The sequence below is a fragment of the Mchenga conophoros genome, linkage group LG4, assembly GCF_057382185.1.
Source record: "Mchenga conophoros isolate Kocher_MC1m ecotype Shallow Benthic linkage group LG4, M_conophoros_male_GT1.1, whole genome shotgun sequence".
Lineage (NCBI taxonomy): Eukaryota > Metazoa > Chordata > Actinopteri > Cichliformes > Cichlidae > Mchenga > Mchenga conophoros.
Window position 1 is genome coordinate 16,126,480 of NC_140529.1, and position 19,795 is coordinate 16,146,274.

At 40.4% G+C, this 19,795-nt stretch overlaps 1 protein-coding gene across 1 annotated transcript; it reads right to left on the reverse strand.

The window, feature by feature from the left end:
• Positions 1-1,409: 1,409 nt before the first annotated feature.
• LOC146575784 (adenylosuccinate lyase-like) lies at positions 1,410-7,206 on the reverse strand. Its single transcript, XM_085270651.1, has 12 exons — positions 6,991-7,206; positions 5,311-5,514; positions 5,179-5,223; positions 4,785-4,864; positions 4,502-4,673; positions 4,357-4,403; positions 4,155-4,245; positions 3,975-4,044; positions 3,749-3,896; positions 2,378-2,558; positions 1,887-2,063; positions 1,410-1,742 (listed from the first exon to the last, which is right to left on the reverse strand). The coding sequence occupies exons 1-12, from the start codon at positions 7,132-7,134 to the stop codon at positions 1,656-1,658; spliced, it is 1,446 nt and encodes a 481-aa protein (XP_085126777.1). The 5' UTR covers positions 7,135-7,206; the 3' UTR covers positions 1,410-1,655.
• Positions 7,207-19,795: the final 12,589 nt, after the last annotated feature.

Here is a 19,795-nt window from a genome sequence, read left to right on the forward strand (position 1 = left end):
GTGACTCTGACGGTGAAGACAGTGAACCTGGCATGTTTGATGGAGATTTAGCGCAGCTGTTCAATTCAGACACAGAGGATGAGGACTTCGATGGGTTTGATTGATGATAAAAATGTGAGTACCAAACTTTGTTTTGCTCCTGCTTTATTTTTAAATACGCACACTTGTATGCTTGTGTGTTGTTGATGATGACGATTATTGGTAATAAAAATGTGAGTACCAAACTCAGTTTTGCTCCTGCTTTATTTTTAAATATGCACACTTGTATGCTTGTGTGTTGTTGATGATGACGATTACCGGCAATAGAAATGTGAGTAAGGTACCGAATTCAGGTTTGCTCCCGCTTTATTTTTAAATACGCATACGGTACTTGTATGCGCCCTATGGTCCAGTGCGCCTTATGTGTGTGTTAAATACAGTAATGGCACACATAACTGAGACTGCGCCTTTTAGCACAGTGCGTCTTATGGTCGTGAAAATACGGTATTAACAACAGAATCAGTGAGATGTTGCCTTTCTTACCTGACGGCACGGACACGGTCGGGGCTGAAAGCCGACAGCTCGCCGATTCTGATGTTTCGGCGGGTCCGCGCTTTGTGTTTACGCCCTTTTTGCGCTGATTCTAAAGCTGTTAGTTTTATCTCTCTCCAAACAATATTGACCGAACCAGCAGCAAAAGAAGATCCAAACTAAGCTTCACATAAGCATCGTCATGGACTCCCTCTTACTTTTGCTGTTTTTCCTTCCACCACACTTCATGCACAGCTCTCTCAGTATACGTGAACAGTTTCCCGTCTAATAATCGGTTTTCTGCATTATTCCCTTGCTTGTTACGCACAAGTCTACCGTTGTTTACAGCGCTGTCGGGCGCTTTTCTTTCCCTTTTACTTACTTCCGAAAAGAAAAAGTAATTTGTGCTGTTCAATAGGCTTCTGAACAAATGTAAACTTTTTAAAATTATGCAAAATGCAAAACGCTCAGCCGTGTCTCTAATAAAACCGCCGTAACTTCAGAGGTAATGTTCATGTTGATTAATGGTTCTTTCATTTTTGATGTACTGCAGAATATTTTTATGAAATCCCAGGCCAGAAAAATCACCTTCATGTTTTATCTTCAGCTACTTTGACACAAATGCATCTGCTGTGATGCTTACACCTTTGATAAAGTCTTGCGAGTGTCAGCATCATTTTTATAGATACAAAAATATGTAAATGTACTGATCTGAATTATAACATTTCTGACTGTCTGAGGCAAAATTTCCCAGATTTAAATAGAATTGAAGCAGGACCTTGTGAATCCGAATCGATTCTAGAAATCAGTGACGATACCCAGCCCTAAGTGTGAGTAATGCTGGTCTCATGGCCCGTCTGTGTAAACTTCAAAGAAAAACAAACACAGTGGCTGCAGTGGACATTTTACTGTTTTTAATGCTCTCGCTTCATCTCATCTGTTATAACTTCACTCTCCACCGCGGCTGGTTGACCAACAACAGTACAAGCAAGAGCGGCCCACACGCTGGTTGTACCACACACTTTGTGCGCTGCCTCCATCTGACAACAGAGCTCGCTCCAGGCAGACAGACGGTCAGTCCCTAGAGTGGAGTGGACAGCAAACTCTGCTCGACCATAAAACCAGCTCAAGACATCACTGATGTTTTAAAGCACAAGCTCAACCTTGACGTCCATATTGGCCTTATACGGCTCCAGTAGGGGGCGTACTTCTTCAGCCAGGAACGTTTTCACCTGAAGAAGAGGAGCAGGAACAAGAAAAGAAACTATCATCAAAGGGGGCAGCAGACACAGCTGCAGTAATAGGGGAGCTGCAGCTTGGCTGTAAACATTCATCTGTTGTCAGACTGAACAAAAATAAGGCTGTTCATGCTGTACCTGCTGTGGAGCACGCCCAATAAAGGTCTTGGGGTCCAGCAAAGCATCCAGCTGCCCTAGAATGGGTGCAAAGTAGGGGTCTCGCTGGATTCTGGCCAGCAGGTCATTGTCTCCACCTTCCTGTTTGACCACAGCTGCTGCCTCTTGGGAGAGAACACGGATTTTCTCGTGGCACTCCTGAAGGAGACACAGGAAAAAACAGAAACATTAAGGTGGAGCTGACTTTAACAGCCATGTTGTTGGGTCTCCATGTCAGGTCTGGTTATTGGTAATCAGCTTCTTCATTTAAATGGTCAAAACACTGGTTACTAGTCAGTAAGATGAGCTCACTTCAGTCATCTGTTTTTCTGGTTACCACTGGCATTTTCTGCCCAGTAAACCATCTCTCCTGATCAAGCAAAAATGCATTCATCCAGTTATGTTCAAAACTATTATTAATGTGTCCATTCTGACTCACAGAGGAGAATTCCTCACAGGGCATTTTCTCCTACCTGTCTGTTGCCTCCTGCCTTCACTATCACCATAATAATGTTCTCTGTGGCCATGAAGGGCAGCTCGTGGTGGATGTGTCTCTCAATGACTTTGGGGTAGACCACAAGACCCTCTGTGATGTTCTGCAGTGTGCTGAGGATGATGTCTGCTGTCAGGAAGGACTCGGGCAGGGAGATCCTCCTGCACAGGAGCAAGGCAGAGAAGAGAGGAAAGAAACCATCAGTAATCACAAGTAACAGCTTTTTACTCAACCACTGAATCCTGGGTAACAATGTGCAATGCATTGTAGGATGTGTAGTTCTTTAACCATTAACGCAATTATGTACATCGTCTTTTACTCTTGCTTTCTTTTCTTTTTTCCCTTTATGGCCACAATTCCTCTCTTAGCTGTTTGGCTTTGTTCAAGGCCTCAAACTCTCATGGATTTCCTGAAGTGTCAGTGGGAAAAATGAAGGAGAAATTCCCTTTTAAAAACAGTCTCCTCACAAAAAACAATAAACAAAAAACAATAACGTAGCACACCGCGTGATGTGACAAAAGGCACATACCTTTGACGTTGCGTGACGAACTCTGTATTCCTCGTCCATACGTAAACCCAAAAAAAAGGGTGTTAAAAAAATAAATAAATCTGTTTTCGATGATTCCAAACGCCGTTTACTTGTGGACGAAACAGCTGCGTTTTCAAAAATAACTGTATGAGTGCACGTAGCAAAAGAGTTAGTAGTTTATTTCCTTACTACCTCTAATTTTTTACTTTTATTTGCTTAACTGTTTACTAGATGTTTGAGGTGTGAAATAAACTCCAATGGAGCAAAATATGGGTGTGTGGGGTTGGAGGATGAGTGCGTGCGGGGGAGGGGCACGCACATTTTTCTTGTAAAACAAAGGGGGGCCTAGCAAAAAAAGTCTGGGAACCACTGCTTTAATAAACAGGCAGCCTTAGAGTATGAAATATTCATATATTAAACATATTTGTCTGTTGTCTCAGTGGCTGATAGTGCCCCACAGACCTCAGTCTGAGCTTGAAGCCATTTATCATTTTTAAGTTGTTTAATGTGTAGGTGTTCACAATAAACAGATTAAATGAAAGCCAGGGAACTTCAGTAGCACAAAAAAGTGGCCATTCTTTGTGCCCATATGGATCAGTGCCTCTGCCATCATTTCCTTAAGCTGGCTAGTTAAGTATCAGGCTAATGTTTAAAGCTTTCACTTGAGTGAAGTAACTCACATTACTGCTACTGCCAAGTAATGTTAGCTAAGTTTACAGCATATTTCATAAATCACAATGCCATAACTACTGTAATACCTTACAGAGGAGAACTGCATCAAACCAAATTCACAGCAGTGTAAGTGTGTCTGTGTTGGCTGACCTGTTGGCGCTGTCATCCAGTGTGCTCTCCAGCCACTGGACTGAGTCAGTCTGCAGGGGGTCGGCCATCAACGCAATCAGATGTCGGGCCAAGCTACAGCAGCGTTCTGCACGCATGGGGTTCCTCTTGTAGGGCATAGCACTGGAACCTGGAAGAGGAGCAGGCAAAGCTTTAGGCTGAGGCACAGTTTAACAGGCAAAAAGTGCTTTTGAATGAGCGAACGTACCAATCTGCTCCTTCTCAAAAGGTTCCTCGATCTCTTTTAGGTTGGCCAGCAGGCGGATGTCTGTGCAGATCTACAGCAGATGACAGCAAAAGTTTAGACTCAGTTACATCAGCTTTTTGAAAATCCTGAGCTCAAGACCCAAGTTTCTTTAACCACCACTAAATGGAGACATTTCCTCACCTTGTGCACAGAAGCTCCCAAACTAGCAAGCCTGGCGAGGCAGTGTATGTCCACTTCATGACTGTACGTCTGTCCAGTCACCAGGTAGGCTCTGGATAAGAATGGAACAAATGAGTTATAGCCTGTGTTTCAAACTGTTCCTGCTTGGACCATGTTATAAAAACATGTCAGCCAACATTGGAGACAGGAGTTTGATACTCACTTCTTAAAGCCAGCCATCTCTGCCACCATCTTGTCAAGCTCTTCCACCTGGTGGCACAAAAGGAAAACTGATATTAAAAAGTCATCACAATACGGTGCTGTGAGACTTCAGAAATCACCCACATGGTTCTTATGGTTGTTTATACCTTGTCATGGTCCCCTTGAAAGAGCTGCAGGAAGCTGGCCTGGGTGCCTGTGGTCCCCTTGACTCCACGGAAACGAAGATCATCGCGGGCTCGCTCCAGGTTCCTCACATCCATCACCAATTCCTGCAGCCACAGACACGCTCGCTTCCCCACTGTGGTCAACTGGGCAGGCCTGTACAGAGAGCAGGAGAGGGGCACAGTGGGTGTGTTTGACATCAAAGTTAGACCGCTCCATCAGTCTGATGAAGGCCTATGAAAACACTGCAGCTGCAGTCGGACTCACTGGAAGTGTGTAAAGCCGAGCGTGGGGAGGTCTGCGTATTCCTCTGCAAAGTTTGCCAGCCGGTCGATGACTCTGGCCAGCTGCAGGAAAAACAAGCCTTTAATGATGCAAATCAGGGTGTCAAACTTATTTTACATCGTGGGCTACAAACAGCCAGCTTTGATCTTTAGCTCCCAGAAGCAGTGAAGATGCATAATAAATGTGACCAATATGTTGGATAGCCTGTCCTGTCATCTTTAAATATATTTTTTCATGAATTCAATTCAATGAAAATGCCCTGTTTTTTTAATGGACTCACTGTAAAAACAAAAAACTAGCTGACAAGCTTGTTTGATATTAATATATTCATTTGCACTGTTTTCATAGAATTTCTGGACAAACAGGTGAGTCTCACCTTAGACAAGAGGATGTTGAAGCCATCACGCAATGCAATGAGATCCTGAAGAACAGAAACGACAAACATGAGAAGCTTTAAAGAGTCAAAACTCATCACTGCTGGGTTTATTTATGCAATAGTCATACTTACAGTATTGTCTCCCACATAGCATAACATAGCTCCGAGGTGGATGATGGGAGCAGCTGTGGGGCAGCAGTGTGCAAAGGTGTGGACGTGCGCCATGACATCGTGCCTCAGCTTTCGCTCTTCTTCAGCCGCCACGGCAAAGTCAATGTCCTCTGCATGGCTCTCCATCTCTGCAATCTGAGCATCAGTGATGGGCAGACCCAGAGCCTGAGGAGGAGAACATTGAACACAGAGACATGACAAACAGGAAGAGTTCCTACAAGCAACTCGTAAAGTTTAGAGCTGGCAAAACAAAAGTGCTTGTAGTTACAGAATGAATTCTGAACCATTTCCTGCAGGGTTTCATTTTCAGAGTTTACTTATAAGCTTTTTATGTGGAGCTTTTTGACTCTTGATAATACAGTTCTTTACTTTTAAGATATTTATCAACAGTTACAAATGCAAATACGTTTTTTATGTAAATACATGTTTTATTATAAATACACATATTTGCAGCATTGGCTCTTCTGTTGATGGAAAGGATGTTTGGGTAAAAGTCACAGTGACTTGCATTGCTAAGCTGATAGCAAACAGCCTGCTGTTTATTAGTCATTAGTCTGTCAGCATGTCTTTTCTCCAGTTTTGATCATCATGTGCTGTCCTCGTGAGGAGGCACAGGCGCTCAATATGCTGATTAGACTGGACTGTATTCTGTTGGGACACCGTAGTCACGTGATTCCTACAGCACTACAGAAAGGTTCCAGATAGTCAAGTACCTCGCGCCAGTCAAAGGGGTCATAGGTCAGACTGGTCAAATAAAACCTCAGTAGAGAATATACCACAAACACAACAGCATTTAGCCAGATTAACTGTTACCAATTTTCCCACTTGAAGAGCTTTTCGTTCACAGGAACATTCGCTTTCGAGAGAGCAGCAGCTGTTCAAATGATTCAGAACATGTACGCATGCGTGTCGAAGCTCACGTGACTCTGCGATAGAAAATACGAACTGCAGAGTTTCAGAGTCTCATAACAATGTTGACGGGTATTTTTGAAAACAGATTTTTCGTTTTCAAAAACATAATCCCGTCCACACGTAAACGCAAAAATGAAGGAAAACGCTGCTAGGAACATGCCAAAGCAACAGTTGGCGATAGAAATGTTGGCCAATCAGAAGTCTAGAAGCCTCGGTGGGAAATAGTAAACAAAGATGGGGCATAGAAGCAGAACCGAGTCCTATGTGTAGAGGGGCAGTAACTGTGTATATTTAAGCATTTAGACACTGCAGAGAGTACAATTAACAGTAACAGGATTGTTGAAATTCATTTTCCCGAAACAATAACGTGGCGCACACCTTTGACGCTGCGTTCTGTCGGTTTTCCTCGTCCACACGCAAATAAAATCTCATTTTTCAATGACCGAAAACGCCGTTTTCGTGTGGACAAAAGGTGCAAACGCATAGAAAAATCTCCGTTTTCAAAAACACCCGAGTACGTGTGGACACAGCCAAATGTTCATTTAAAATATGACCTATGACTTCCAGACAAAGACACTGATTACTGTACGGTAGCAGTCTGCTCAGTCAGCACCGGGTAGCATCCACACGACTCGTAAGACCTCCTTATAACTATGTTTAGAGCAGGAAACTTGATAAAGGTCGCGGATTTCTTTCATAAGCTTGTAGCAGCAGATCATTATATCAAACCTTCTCAGCTTTGGCGAGGAAAATCCACAGCTTCCTCCAGGTGGTGAACTTCTTTTTCTCGCTGAAGTTGTAGCTCATTTCTTTGCTGGCGTATCTGGACACCAGAGGTGAGCGATACCTATTCATCTCTTCGGCTCCAGCCATGGTTGCTAGAAAAGTGAACACTGTGAGGCTACAGACCGGCGGGTAGCGACAGGATCTTAAGTAGTGATGTGCGGATCGATCCTGAAATAGCGATTCCTCCACATTTATACAGCCGTATTTCGCACATGACTATGAAATGCGGAAGAGAAAGTAGTTCCTTTGAATGTAGACAATCCGAATGTTATAGTTTCTTTCCACTGTGTTCCTGTTAATGATAAACTACAAATTTACTGTAAATTACTAAAATATCAATATTTTAATGTGAGAATCGATTCTAGAACATAAATGATTGGTATCGGAGGAATCGATATTTCAGGATCGATCCGCACATCACTAGCGCGCACTCACAACAATGGTAAATCTAGTGTTAAGGGTAAGATCTCACATTTGTTTAAATTCAGATTTAACCCTGAAGCTTTTGAGAAAGTTTCAATAATCTGCAGAATTTTGGGGATTTTATTCAGGTTATTTAGAAAAATGGTTGTATCATCAGCTAACTGGCTGATGGAGAGCTCTTTACCCAGGATAGATATCTTACCAAACTCAGCATTTTTAATCAGTATGGAAAGCATTTCTGTTGCTGCAATAAACAGCAATGGCGAGATAGTCAATCAAGTCCAAAATAAGGCGGATATTATTATGGATTGAGCGGCCTTTTATAAATCCAGACTGAGTGTCAGAAATAATTTGAGTTATGCCTGATTTTAACCTGTTTGCAAAAATATGTGTTAGAAGTTTCTAATCATTATTTAATAGAGTAATTGGTCTTAAATTATCAAGAAGAGTCGGATCTTTCCCAGGTTTTGGTATGAGTGTAATTACACATTGTTTCATAGTGTGTGTGAGAGAACCATTTTCTAATATTTCTGTAAGCATTCCAAACACAAGGGTTCTAATATGAACCCAAAAATGTTTGTAAAAGTTATTGGTCAAACCATCACAACCTGGGCCTTTATCTTTGGGTAAAGCACTTAAGGCTTTATCTAACTCTTCAATGGTAATTTTGCCCTCACAGGTCTTTTTAAAATTTTCATCAATTTTAGGAATCAGGTGTTTGATAGATTGAAAAAATGCCTCAGCCAATGGTCTAGAGCAGTGGTTCCCAAACTTTTTCTGCTGGGCCCCCCTTGTTTTACAAGAAAAATGCTCGCGCAACTGTTGGATGCTGTTTGTCCGTGATTTGAACCGGGGAAACAAATCGTGGCAGGATCAGCCTGATGTTATTTGTATCCCACTGTAACTTCACTGTATAAAGAGCTAACATCTCCAAAATGTCAGGAGTAGTTAGTCATTACAACAAGTGTTTGTGAACTAAAAACCAAGAATGTGGGATACTGTTTGTCCGTGATTTGAACAGCCCAGTGCTGCTCCCGATGCAGGGAAAACCAATTCTGCAGGGGAGACCTACCTCGGCACTTGTGCAGGTGAAACCAAAGGGAAGATATGCTTCACCATATTTTCTAGTCTTTGGCTTAGAATGAAGTTGGTTTGGAAACATATTCAGCTATGCTTCATCTCCTGCTTTGCGTTTGTAGAGGCGCCCCTGCTAGCAGTGTCCTAGCGTTTTTTGTTTTTTATTGCCCTTTTCATGCTGCGCCCCCCCCCCCCCCCCCCCTAGTGGGCCCCACACTTTGGGAAGGTCTGGTCTAGAGTATGAAGAGGAGTACAAATTACTGTAAAAGGTAAAGATTTCTTTAGATACTAATTGAGGGTGAGTGCATAGCCGACTATCAATTGATAGACTGTTTTTGGCGTTTCTCTCTTGTCTTATCTTTTCTAATCTACAGAAATATGCTGTACTTTTTTCGCCATCCTCCATCCACTTGGCTCGGGATCTCAGATATGCTCCTTTAGCCTTTTTAGTATAAATATCGTCATTAAAAAAGGGTTTCGAGCAGATGTGATTAAGTTCTCTGATAACTTCAGTTTCTTTTTGCTTGTTATGATGAGCTATTATTTTACTGTGTTTAATTGAGATTTGACGTACTTGAAACTTAAAGAATTCCCACTTTTCTGTGTAAGAACTTGTGTTTCCATTAGCTGAAATAAGTTCTAGTTGTCAAAGTATTTCGTTACTAAAATTTTCATTGGTAAGCAGGGATGAGTTAAACTTCCAGTAACCTTTATTATGAGAGTTTTTAATTTGAGGAGTAACACTGAAATGTGTCACACAGTGGTCGGTTAAAGGCGCAGCTGAGACACCCACATCTACACTATTCTGCATTAAACTGTCTGAGATTAGCCAGAAATCGATACTCGATTTAGCCGAACCATCAGGCTTGAACCACGAAAAGGACGGAACAAGTGGGTTTGCTAATCTCCAAGGATCTATTAGGTTGAGATTTAGACAGAAGTTGTGTAAAAATGAATTTATATGATGGGAATGGAATTTAGAGGGTGATCTATCAAGCCATTCGTCATGAACCATATTGTAATCTCCACCTAATATAAGATTGTTTGTGGAGTATTTGTGAATAGTTCTTTTAGGTGACTGGTGATCTCAGTTAATAAAAGTTTGTTCTGAGCTACATTGTTGTAACCATAAACATTACATAAGATCAAAAAGCTATTATCCACTTTGAGTACACAAATTAGCCAATGGCCCAGACTGTCTTTCCTATGAGTTTCAATTTTATTACGAAAGTTTTTAAATAGTAAGGCTACCCCAGCTGATTTGTTCGTACCGTGACAAAAAATTATTCTTTCCCCACACTGACTAGACCAAAAATTTTCATCTGCCTCCACAGAGTGTGTTTCTTGTAGCAGTATACAGTTTGCATTTACATTTTTACAGAACAAAAATATTGATCTTTTTTTTAACACTGTCTCTTAAGCCCCTAGTATTTAAAGACATTGGAACTAAGGAATGACATTAAAAGGAAGTGAGAGCGCAAAATAAAAAGAGGTTGACTGCTGTTGTGGAAGTTTTCGATTAAATAAAGCCTGCAGACGAGCGGTGAGCGGTAGCTAACATTCTTTAATCAAAACACAAAGAAACAGACAACCAAGTTGGTGGAGAGCCTGCATGACCGTGGGGCAGACGGTCAGCAGTCTCCCTGAGCCTAGCATGGCTCTCAGTTAAATATCTTCTCCAGGAACAAAAGACAGTACACAGCTGTTTCACACCTTAAGGTTCACACTCTCTTGCTACCTACCAGAGTCCTTAAAGACACAAAAGATTCTTCCTGTGGAGTTGTCTGCTTCCCCCAACTTCCTTACTAGACCCCCACCATTTGTCTTACTGTATGAGTGTGAGACATGTTAAAATCCAGTGGCACCAAGGCATCATACAATAAAATAATGTGATTAATACATAAGTAAAATAAATTCCTATACAATCCCACCCTTTGATTCTTAAATCAAAGAATCACATTAATACCAGAATTTCTTTCCTGACATTCTGTATATCACATCAACATTATTGTTCACTTAAAGGAGTTTCACACTGTGTATCCTCACTTCACTTTTCTCCCACCACCCTTTGTTCATCTTTAATCATCCCCACAATCTAAGCTCTCACATGCAAATGGAAACAACAATGACACAGAGGAAAGGCCTTCTCCAGAGTGTCAAAGTACTTTGCATGGCAAAGTGAGACAGCATTAGGTGGTCATTCCCAGTCATGGTCATGGCTCCTGGTGTCTGTGCCATTTACAGAGTCATAATTCCAACACTGATCTCCCTCTGTGCTGTCACCTTTGGAGCTTGGCATGCTCTCTCCATCCCTCGATTTCTGTTCCAACGCGGCTGTAGATTAGGAGCAGAGCAAGTCGTACACTCCTGTAGTCTTCCTCAACGTCAATGTAGAAACTCTTTCATTTTATTTTAAGATTTTGCTGTTCAAAATCTCCTCGTGACAATCTTTTGGAAACCCAGTGGTGCAGCCCACTGTCGTTTGTCAGTTGTCCTGGAGATGGTCCCTGCTTCTCACTGGTCCTCTTGAAGCCTTCTCTCCCAGTCATGGTCTGCATTTGCACCCCAGTCGCTTCTTCCATATTCCTCATGTCACAGTCTCTGCAATTTAAAAATGAAAGCTCCCCGGAAAACCCTCTTTTACCATATGTTAACTTAACACAATTAGATATGCACAATAAAGTTGCGCATTGTCTCTTAAAAATTCCAGGACCTCTCCCCTCGGGTAGCTTCACTCCAGGCCCCGTCGTAAGAAGAAAACATTAGCCAGTGGTGTGTCCTGCTGTAGATCATGTGATTAGATCCCACGATTAACCCTTTGCTGTGGAAAAAGTGATGTAGATGTTAGCGCAGCGCATCTGTATGCACACTTTCTCACAGTGACATTTGCATTGTAAACAATACAAGTTCATGAATAACACACTGCTGGTAAATTCACAGACACAGAAAGTGGCAATTAAAAGCTTCAGTCAGCACGGCCCAAAAGCCCATGCAACCTGTTGCTATCACCTTTCCGCTCCTGTAAAAAGAAACATACATACATACATCCACCCTTTTGTCACTCTGGGTGGAGGTGCAATCTTGCATACTGGTGTCAAGTCAGTCAAGCTTTTGTCAGTCCAGTCAGTCCCTATTTTTTTTTTTTTTTTTTTTGCTGACAGTAGAACCTCTCGTGACGCAATAAGTTTCTACTGCCAGCAGTGACGCCATTTCAAATTAAAAAAAAATTTAGACTGGATTACCTCGCTGAATCCTTTTTGACAGGGACTTGTTTTCTGATTGTCCCAAAAAAGTGGCTTTCTCCCGAGCCCATTTTAATTTTGGAGAAACTCACTTGCGATTCTTCAACAGGTTGTGTAGCGCTTTCGATTCCGATCTTGCAGGCCTGCTTGAAAAAGAGAAAATTGCCAAACAAAAAATCTCAGTGCACTGTTAAAAATCAAAAAATATGAAGGCCTCTTTTTAGAAGTTGTCTAAGCATACTCTCTTAGAATGATAGATCAAAACACAACTAATTCGCAGGTTCAACGTGGTACCAAAGGAAAATGCATCAGTAAATCTCCAAAACTTTCATCCACCAGTCACACTCCTCACACATCAGCAATATTCTATTAGATGATGAGTTTTTTGTTTTCCCCCATGCAACCAGATGTGTGCCATGATAAGACCTCCCCCACACATCAGAAACAGGAAACTCAATAATAGTCTCCACTCATCTGACCCTCCTGCATAGCTGGACTGGCCATTGGGCATACCGGGCATTTGCCCGGTGGGCCGATGGTGATTTTTTGTTTTTATGGGCCGATGGGGTTTTTTTCTTCGTTTTTTTCCGTAACGGTATAAACACTGAAAGGTGGTGGATTGGCCAGATGAAGGGAGATGTGTAAAAATAACTCAATTGTTTGGTGGTGGCTATTGCGGAGTTTCTACAGATTCAGTAACATTAGCAAGTGGTGGAGGCCAGCAGATGCAACACACTGGCAGGTGGATGACAGAAAGGCAGGAGGAGCAGAGACCCGAGGCGGTGAACTGAACTTCAGGTAAGAAGTTACGACCTGCAGTCTGTCTGGGTCAGATATAAACCAAGTTTAGGTGGAGTTTATTTTCGTTGTGCTGACTTTTTACAGTCAGTTACAATAACTCGTACTGCGTACTAGCTAGCACGACGGAGTTTCTATACTGCTGGGCGGGTGCTATGATATTACTGATGTTGAACTTGTTTTATCTTATTTATAAGGTTAGTTATTAGAGTTTCCAACCGTCCCGTAAAAAACGGAATCGTTTCGTATTCAGAGAAAATATTGCACGTTTCGTATTGAGGTGAAAAGGAACAGTTTGTCCCGTAATTCAGCTACAATGAAAAAGACACAAAGCTGGAGTTATTCTGTGTCTTTGCTGCACAGCTGCCTCTTCTTCTCTCAGTCTCTCGCCCTCCCTCTCCTATTTCTACTTCAATCATGAAACTGATCAGTGATCAGCTGATCGGCTTTTCTCTCTTGTTTGTTTATCGCTCTGAATCTTACAACAAACGTTTTCACCTGATGTAAAATGTATAGAAATCCATTATTGTACATAGTAATTTTTTTTAGGGTCCCATCATAATTTCTTCAGAAGTAGCTAAGTACTGTTTATGATGCCAGCATTTCCCCACATTTTCTAGATACTGTACCAGTACTGTGTGTAAAATGCCATCAAAAAGTCAATTAAGTTTTTCTTTCTCACCTGTCTTTCTGTCTCCTTTCACTTTTTAAAGGTTGCCATGTTAGAAAAAATATTTTGCCCTGCCATGCTGTTTATAGATGTGGCAAATGAATGGTTTATGAAAACATATCTAAATCTGTCATCAGTAGTTAGTAATTATCATGTCTCACCTCTAGTCTTCTCTGTCTTAATTTCAGGTTTTCACCATGTGTTCTACATAGTTCAGGAGGTTAACTCAAGCAGACTCAAGCAGACTACTTTCGGGTACTGTTTAGAATACCAGAATAGGGAGGATGGTGTAGGTTTAAGTTTATTAGATTGATACATATATACCAACAAGACAGTGTACATCACTGTGACAACAGCGTTTGCTTTCATTCAAAGGCTTTATGGTTTTTCCTATAATACCTGGTGGGCCGGTCTCTAGTCGAAATGCCCAGGCCGATTTTTTGTCCCAGTCCAGCCCTGAGTGTACAGCAGTGGTCCCCAACCTTTTTTGCAACACGGACCAGTTTAATGTCAGACAATATTTTCACGGACCGGCCTTTAAGGTGTTGCAGATAAATACAACAAAATAAAATGATACAAACAAAAACGGTGGTATTTTGTAAATACAATAATAAACACGAATTCGGCTGTGTACTTGTGTAACTGTATGAGCAGCGTCCTCCTGAAACGCGCCAACAACATTGAGAGTAACATCCTCCTCTCAGCTTCTTGATACTCTCTGGTCGCTATGGTAACGTGTAAATAGTTCTTTCAAAATAAAACACACGACCACAACACGGGAAAAGACCCAGGGAAACCAACTCAACGGACCGGTACTGTCCGTGGCCCTGTTGGGGACCGCTGCTGTACAGGAGACACTGTACTAGGTTGATTGACAATGGTCCACAGCAATCAACGCACAACACAATGTACTGTAAAAATAAATAAATAAATAAATAATTGAAACAGTCCGCGAAAGGTGAACCGCGTCATTGTGAGGGACCACTGTACAATAATTTCCAGTAGTGGTGGTGAGTTTTGAGGTTGTCTTCAAATAAGTGCATTGTACTAGTAATGACTAGTTTATATTTATGAAAAAACCTTTATGCAGTAAATGTAAAGAAACAAATACATAACACATGGACACTTTTGGCCACGAACAAGCTGAAGGGATGGTGATTTTTTTTTTTTTACTAAACCCAGAGTGTTAAAAAACACTTATGAACCAAATTTCGTTGACAGATCACAGTATTATTACTCTTAAACTTCACCCTGAAAATAAAACACAATTTAAAAAAGATTTTTGGAAATTCAATGCAGATCTGTTAATTGATGATGGGTATGTTACAGTTTTTTTTAATTGGTTTGGTACTATTTTCATAACTAAAGTGTGCATTTTCAAGTCTCTCAGTACAAAACCCACATTTGATCACATTTGTAACACCACTAGTCATTCTTTCAAATCTGATGTCATGATTTCATTGTATTTGCACATATTTTCATTCCACTTAATCATTGTTTCAGAACATATGGTCATTGTGATATAGTTTGAGAACATTTGCTTTAATCACCCAAACAAAACAGTAAGATCTTTTTTCAACTTAGTACTTTTACCAATCATTTCATTCAGGAGCAAATAATACAAGGTAAGCGTTTCAAATTGTCCTTGGTGATGAATGAGTGTAACTGAACTGTAAAACTTTACACAGCAAATATTACACTTATGTTCAGACATAAAAAAAAAAATATATATATATATATATATATATATATATATATATATATATATATATATATATATATATATATATATATATATATATATATATGCCGGTATATAGATATATAGATATAGATATATATATATGTATATATCACTGTGGTAATCGGAGCACTAGGTGCGGTGACTCCCAAGCTAGGCGGGTGGCTCCAGCAGATCCCGGGAACAACATTGGAGATCTCTGTCCAGAAGAGCGCAGTCCTGGGAACAGCTAAGATACTGCGCAGGACCCTCAAGCTCCCAGGCCTCTGGTAGAGGACCCGAGCTTGAAGGATAAACCGCCCGCAGGGGCGTGCTGGGTGTTTTTTTTTATATATATACATATACACACATATACATACACATACACACACACACACACATGAAAAAGGGAGAAAAACAACAAGTCATTTACATAAGCAAAATATATTTTTATTTTATTTTATTTTGATCACTTTTACACAATTAATCAAGCCGGTCATTAACATTGGGCCATAAATTTTCATCAACATCACAGTGGATGTCTTCGTTGTTCAGGCACCGTGGGAAAAATCTCTTGGCATGACGAATCCAGGCTTGACATTGCTCAGCAGTTATATCACCACAAGCTTCACACATGGCTTGAAGAAGGGAGACATGCTCATGGGGATGGCGATCATACACCTTCCACCTCCATGTAGAGAAGAATTCCTCAATTGGGTTGAGGAAAGGGGAATATGGTGGAAGATAGAGGGTCATGAAGCGAGGATATGTTTGAAACCATTCCTGAACCAGCTGTGCATGGTGGAAGATGACATTGTCCCACACAACAACATAGACGATATCTTCTCCCTGACAGGCCTGCTCCAGTTCATTTTTAAAAAAAAAACTATCAGGTGTTCAGTGTTGTATGACCCTAGAACTGGTCTACAGCCTACCACACCATCTTCAGATATAGCTGCACACATTGAGATGTTTCCCCCACGTTGTCCAGGGACTAGGATGGTAGCCCTTTGTCCAATAAGGTTACGTCCTCTGCATCTAGTTTTTGCAAGATTGAAACCAGCCTCATCAACTGTTAGGATGCCTGGGTCGTCGACCCAGGGTTTTTGAGTTTATGATATTATTTATACTTCCTAGTTTTTGGTTTCTTTGAGTTCTGTCTTATGGCTTATGTCTCTGTCTTCTTTAGTTGCTCTGTCTCCCCTATCACCTGCATCCCCTTGTCTAATTCGCGTCTATGTGTATCCTAAGTTCCTATATCCCCGTGTTCAGTCAGTGTTTGTGTCTGCCCTGTTCCCACGTCTCTGTTCCCTTTGTAGTGCCTGCTTATGAGCCTGTGTCTTTGTTCAGTCTGTGTTATGCGTTTCCTGTTTTACTTTGAAGGTCTGTGTCTTATCTCAGTGTGTTCAGTTTATGCTTCTTTGGTCTCGTCAGTTCTGATTTGTCCCAGCTGTGTTTCCCTCCTGTTACCCATTCCCTGATTGCACTTGGTAGTGGTGATCAGTCAGCCAGGCTCCACCATCAGCCAGTAGGCCACAGCCAGGCTCCACCATCAGCCAGCAGGCCACATCCAGCAGACCCAGCCAGGCTCCACCATCAGCCAGCAGGCCTAGCCAGGCGCCATCATCAGAAATTCCGCTTCCGGGTCCCTCGTGGTGGCCGCCTCGTGCTCTCGCTTCAGTATGCCACCCAAGAAAGGCCCAACACCAGAGGAGGTTGAGGACATTAAAACCTCCCTCGGAGCGCTGTGCGGAGATGTGGCCGCAGTCAGGGCACAGCAGGAGCTGCTTCTGGGGCTTCTGGAGGAGGTAAAACAGCTACGCCTCCAAAATGCCGAGAAGGACAGACGGATCATGGATCTCGAGCGGCGGGTGGATGAGCTGGAGCAGTACACCCGTACGAACGACGTGGTCATCAGCGGTATTAAAATCAAGCCGCGCTCGTATGTGTATGAAGAGTCAGATGTGGACAAGGCTTATGATAATTTTCTAGATATTTTTACTATGTGGTACAATAAACATTGTCCTGTAAACGAACACATGACAAAGAAAAAAAAGATAAAAAGTCCTTGGCTCACAAAAGGAATTATTAATGCTTGCAAAAAGAAAAACAATCTGTATAAACAGTTTATCAAAGTAAAAACAAAAGAAGTGGAACAAAGATATAAAGCATATAGAAATAAATTGACTGATATTATAAGAACGAGCAAACAACTTTATTATAGAAGAAGATTATATGAAAATAAAAACAATATAAAAGGAACTTGGGATGTGTTAAACAACTTAATTAAACAAGGATCTTCTGGAACATCATATCCTGAATATTTTACTGATGCAAATGGTGAAAATCACAACATGAGTAATATTGTCGATGGGTTCAATAAATTCTTCATAAATGTTGGCCCTGAACTAGCAGCGGACATCCCGTGTCATAAAAATGAAAATATCAGTAATATAAAATCAAATCCCTTTTCACTGTTCCTCTCAGCTACAAATGAGCAAGAAGTAATAAATATCACATTAAAATGTAAAAGTAAGTCTTCAATGGATTATCATGACATAAATATGTCTGTAGTTAAACAGGTTATTCTGAATATTGCTAGTCCCTTAACATATATCTGTAATTTATCATTTCAGTCCGGTTGTTTTCCAAAAAAAATGAAAATTGCGAAAGTAATACCACTATATAAAAGTAATGACAAACACAGTTTTACCAATTATAGGCCTATTTCTCTACTGCCTCAATTCTCAAAAATTCTAGAAAAACTTTTTAATTCAAGATTAGAAAAATTCCTTGAAAAACATCAAATAATAAATGTTGGTCAGTATGGTTTCAGAACGCAAAGAACCACTTCAATGGCGATAATTGAGGCAGTAGAAGAAATTACTGATACACTGGATAAAAATAAATATGCAGTTGGTATTTTTGTTGACCTCAAAAAGGCCTTCGACACAATCAATCACTCAATTTTACTGGATAAATTGGAAAGATATGGTATTCGAGGGAAAGCTGGTAACTGGTTAAAAAGTTACCTAACAGGTCGGGAACAATATGTTAGCATAGGGCATTACCATTCAGAGAAACTTGGTATTACATGTGGTGTTCCCCAAGGGTCAGTGTTGGGACCAAAACTTTTCAATGTATACATAAATGATATTTTTGATGTTTCTCAAGTACTTAAACTCATACTGTTCGCAGATGACACCAACATATTTTTCAGTAGCGATGATTATACTGATCTTGTAATGACTGTAAACAGGGAGCTAAAATTAATAAAAAAATGGATGGACATAAATAAATTATCATTAAATATAAATAAAACTAAAGCAATGTTTTTTGGTAATTTAAAATATAATATAGAATTACCAATTATCATTGAAGGTGTACCAATTGATAATGTGAGTGAAAACAAATTTTTGGGAGTTATAATTGATAACAAAATTTCATGGAAACCCCACGTCAGACACATAAAAACCAAAATTTCCAGAAGCCTCGCAGTTTTGAACAAAGTGAAACAATTCCTTGATAAAGATGCACTTCGTACTCTGTACTGTACCCTGGTTCTTCCATATCTTACATATTGTGTGGAAGTGTGGGGAAATACATATAAAAATACAACTAATCCATTAGTCACAGTACAGAAACGAGCACTGCGTATTATTCACAAGGCTGGTTATCTAGATCATACTCACAAATTCTTTCTTCAGGCAAAGTTACTTAAATTCCAGGATCTGGTTAATTACAATACATCCATAATTTTGTATAAAGCTTTTACTAAACTTTTACCGGCAAATTTACAAACTAGATTTGAAATTCGAGAAAAGGTTTATAATGTGAGAGGCTTTGGAGAATTCAAATTACCCAGAACTCGAACAACCCGTAAAGGCTTTTGTGTGACTGTATGTGGTGTGAAAATCTGGAACAGTCTGAGTTTACAATTGAAACAATGCAAAAATATTCATAGATTTAAATTTCTCTACAAACAGTTGGTCTGGTCACAGTATACTCAATGATGGGTTTTAGTGTGCTCTGTAATGTCTGTCCTCTTACCATTGCTGGTATGGATTCCAAAATAAAAAATAAAAAATAAAGTGTGCGTATGTATGTACATATATGTACTTGTGTGTGTAGATATATATGTATGTATATGTATGTGTGTTTGTTACTTGTAGTTATTACTGCCTGTTACCTGTGGTAATGCAATTTATAATTTATATATTCTGTATTCAGTTATGAAGGCTCTAATTGTTGGTTGCGAGCTGCCGCTTAGATGCTTGTATCTGCCCGGGGCTGTTGATGGGTCTGTATGCAATGATGGGCGTAGCTGCGGGAAGTTTATTGTTTTTTTTTTGTTGATGAGTGAGTATAGGGGTGGGATTTAATAAGTTTTCTTCGTCCCACTCCTTTTTCAGGCAAGTTTTGTTTTTTGTTTTGTGTATTTTATGTTCAATATAGGTATTTGTTGTGCCTGAAAATGAATAAATAAATGAATGAATGAATGAAATGAATGATTGCTCCCTCTGTGTATTTAAGCCCAGTGTTTCTCTGTGTCTGTGTCGCGATCTACTGTTTTCTTAGCTGTGTGTTCTGTCATTTCTCTAGTTTAAGTTTGTTTTGAGTTTTTTCAGTTATGTTATATTTGGAGTATCAAATTAAAGCCTTTTTAAGTTCACGTCTGTCTCCGGAGTCTGCACCTTGGGTCCTATTCCTGCCTGCACACAGCCACACCTAACATCAACAAAAATATACTTGTGATGATTCACAGCAGCGTCCAGCTCCATCACCCTCTTAAGTGATAATTTAGTTAGGTTTTTTTTT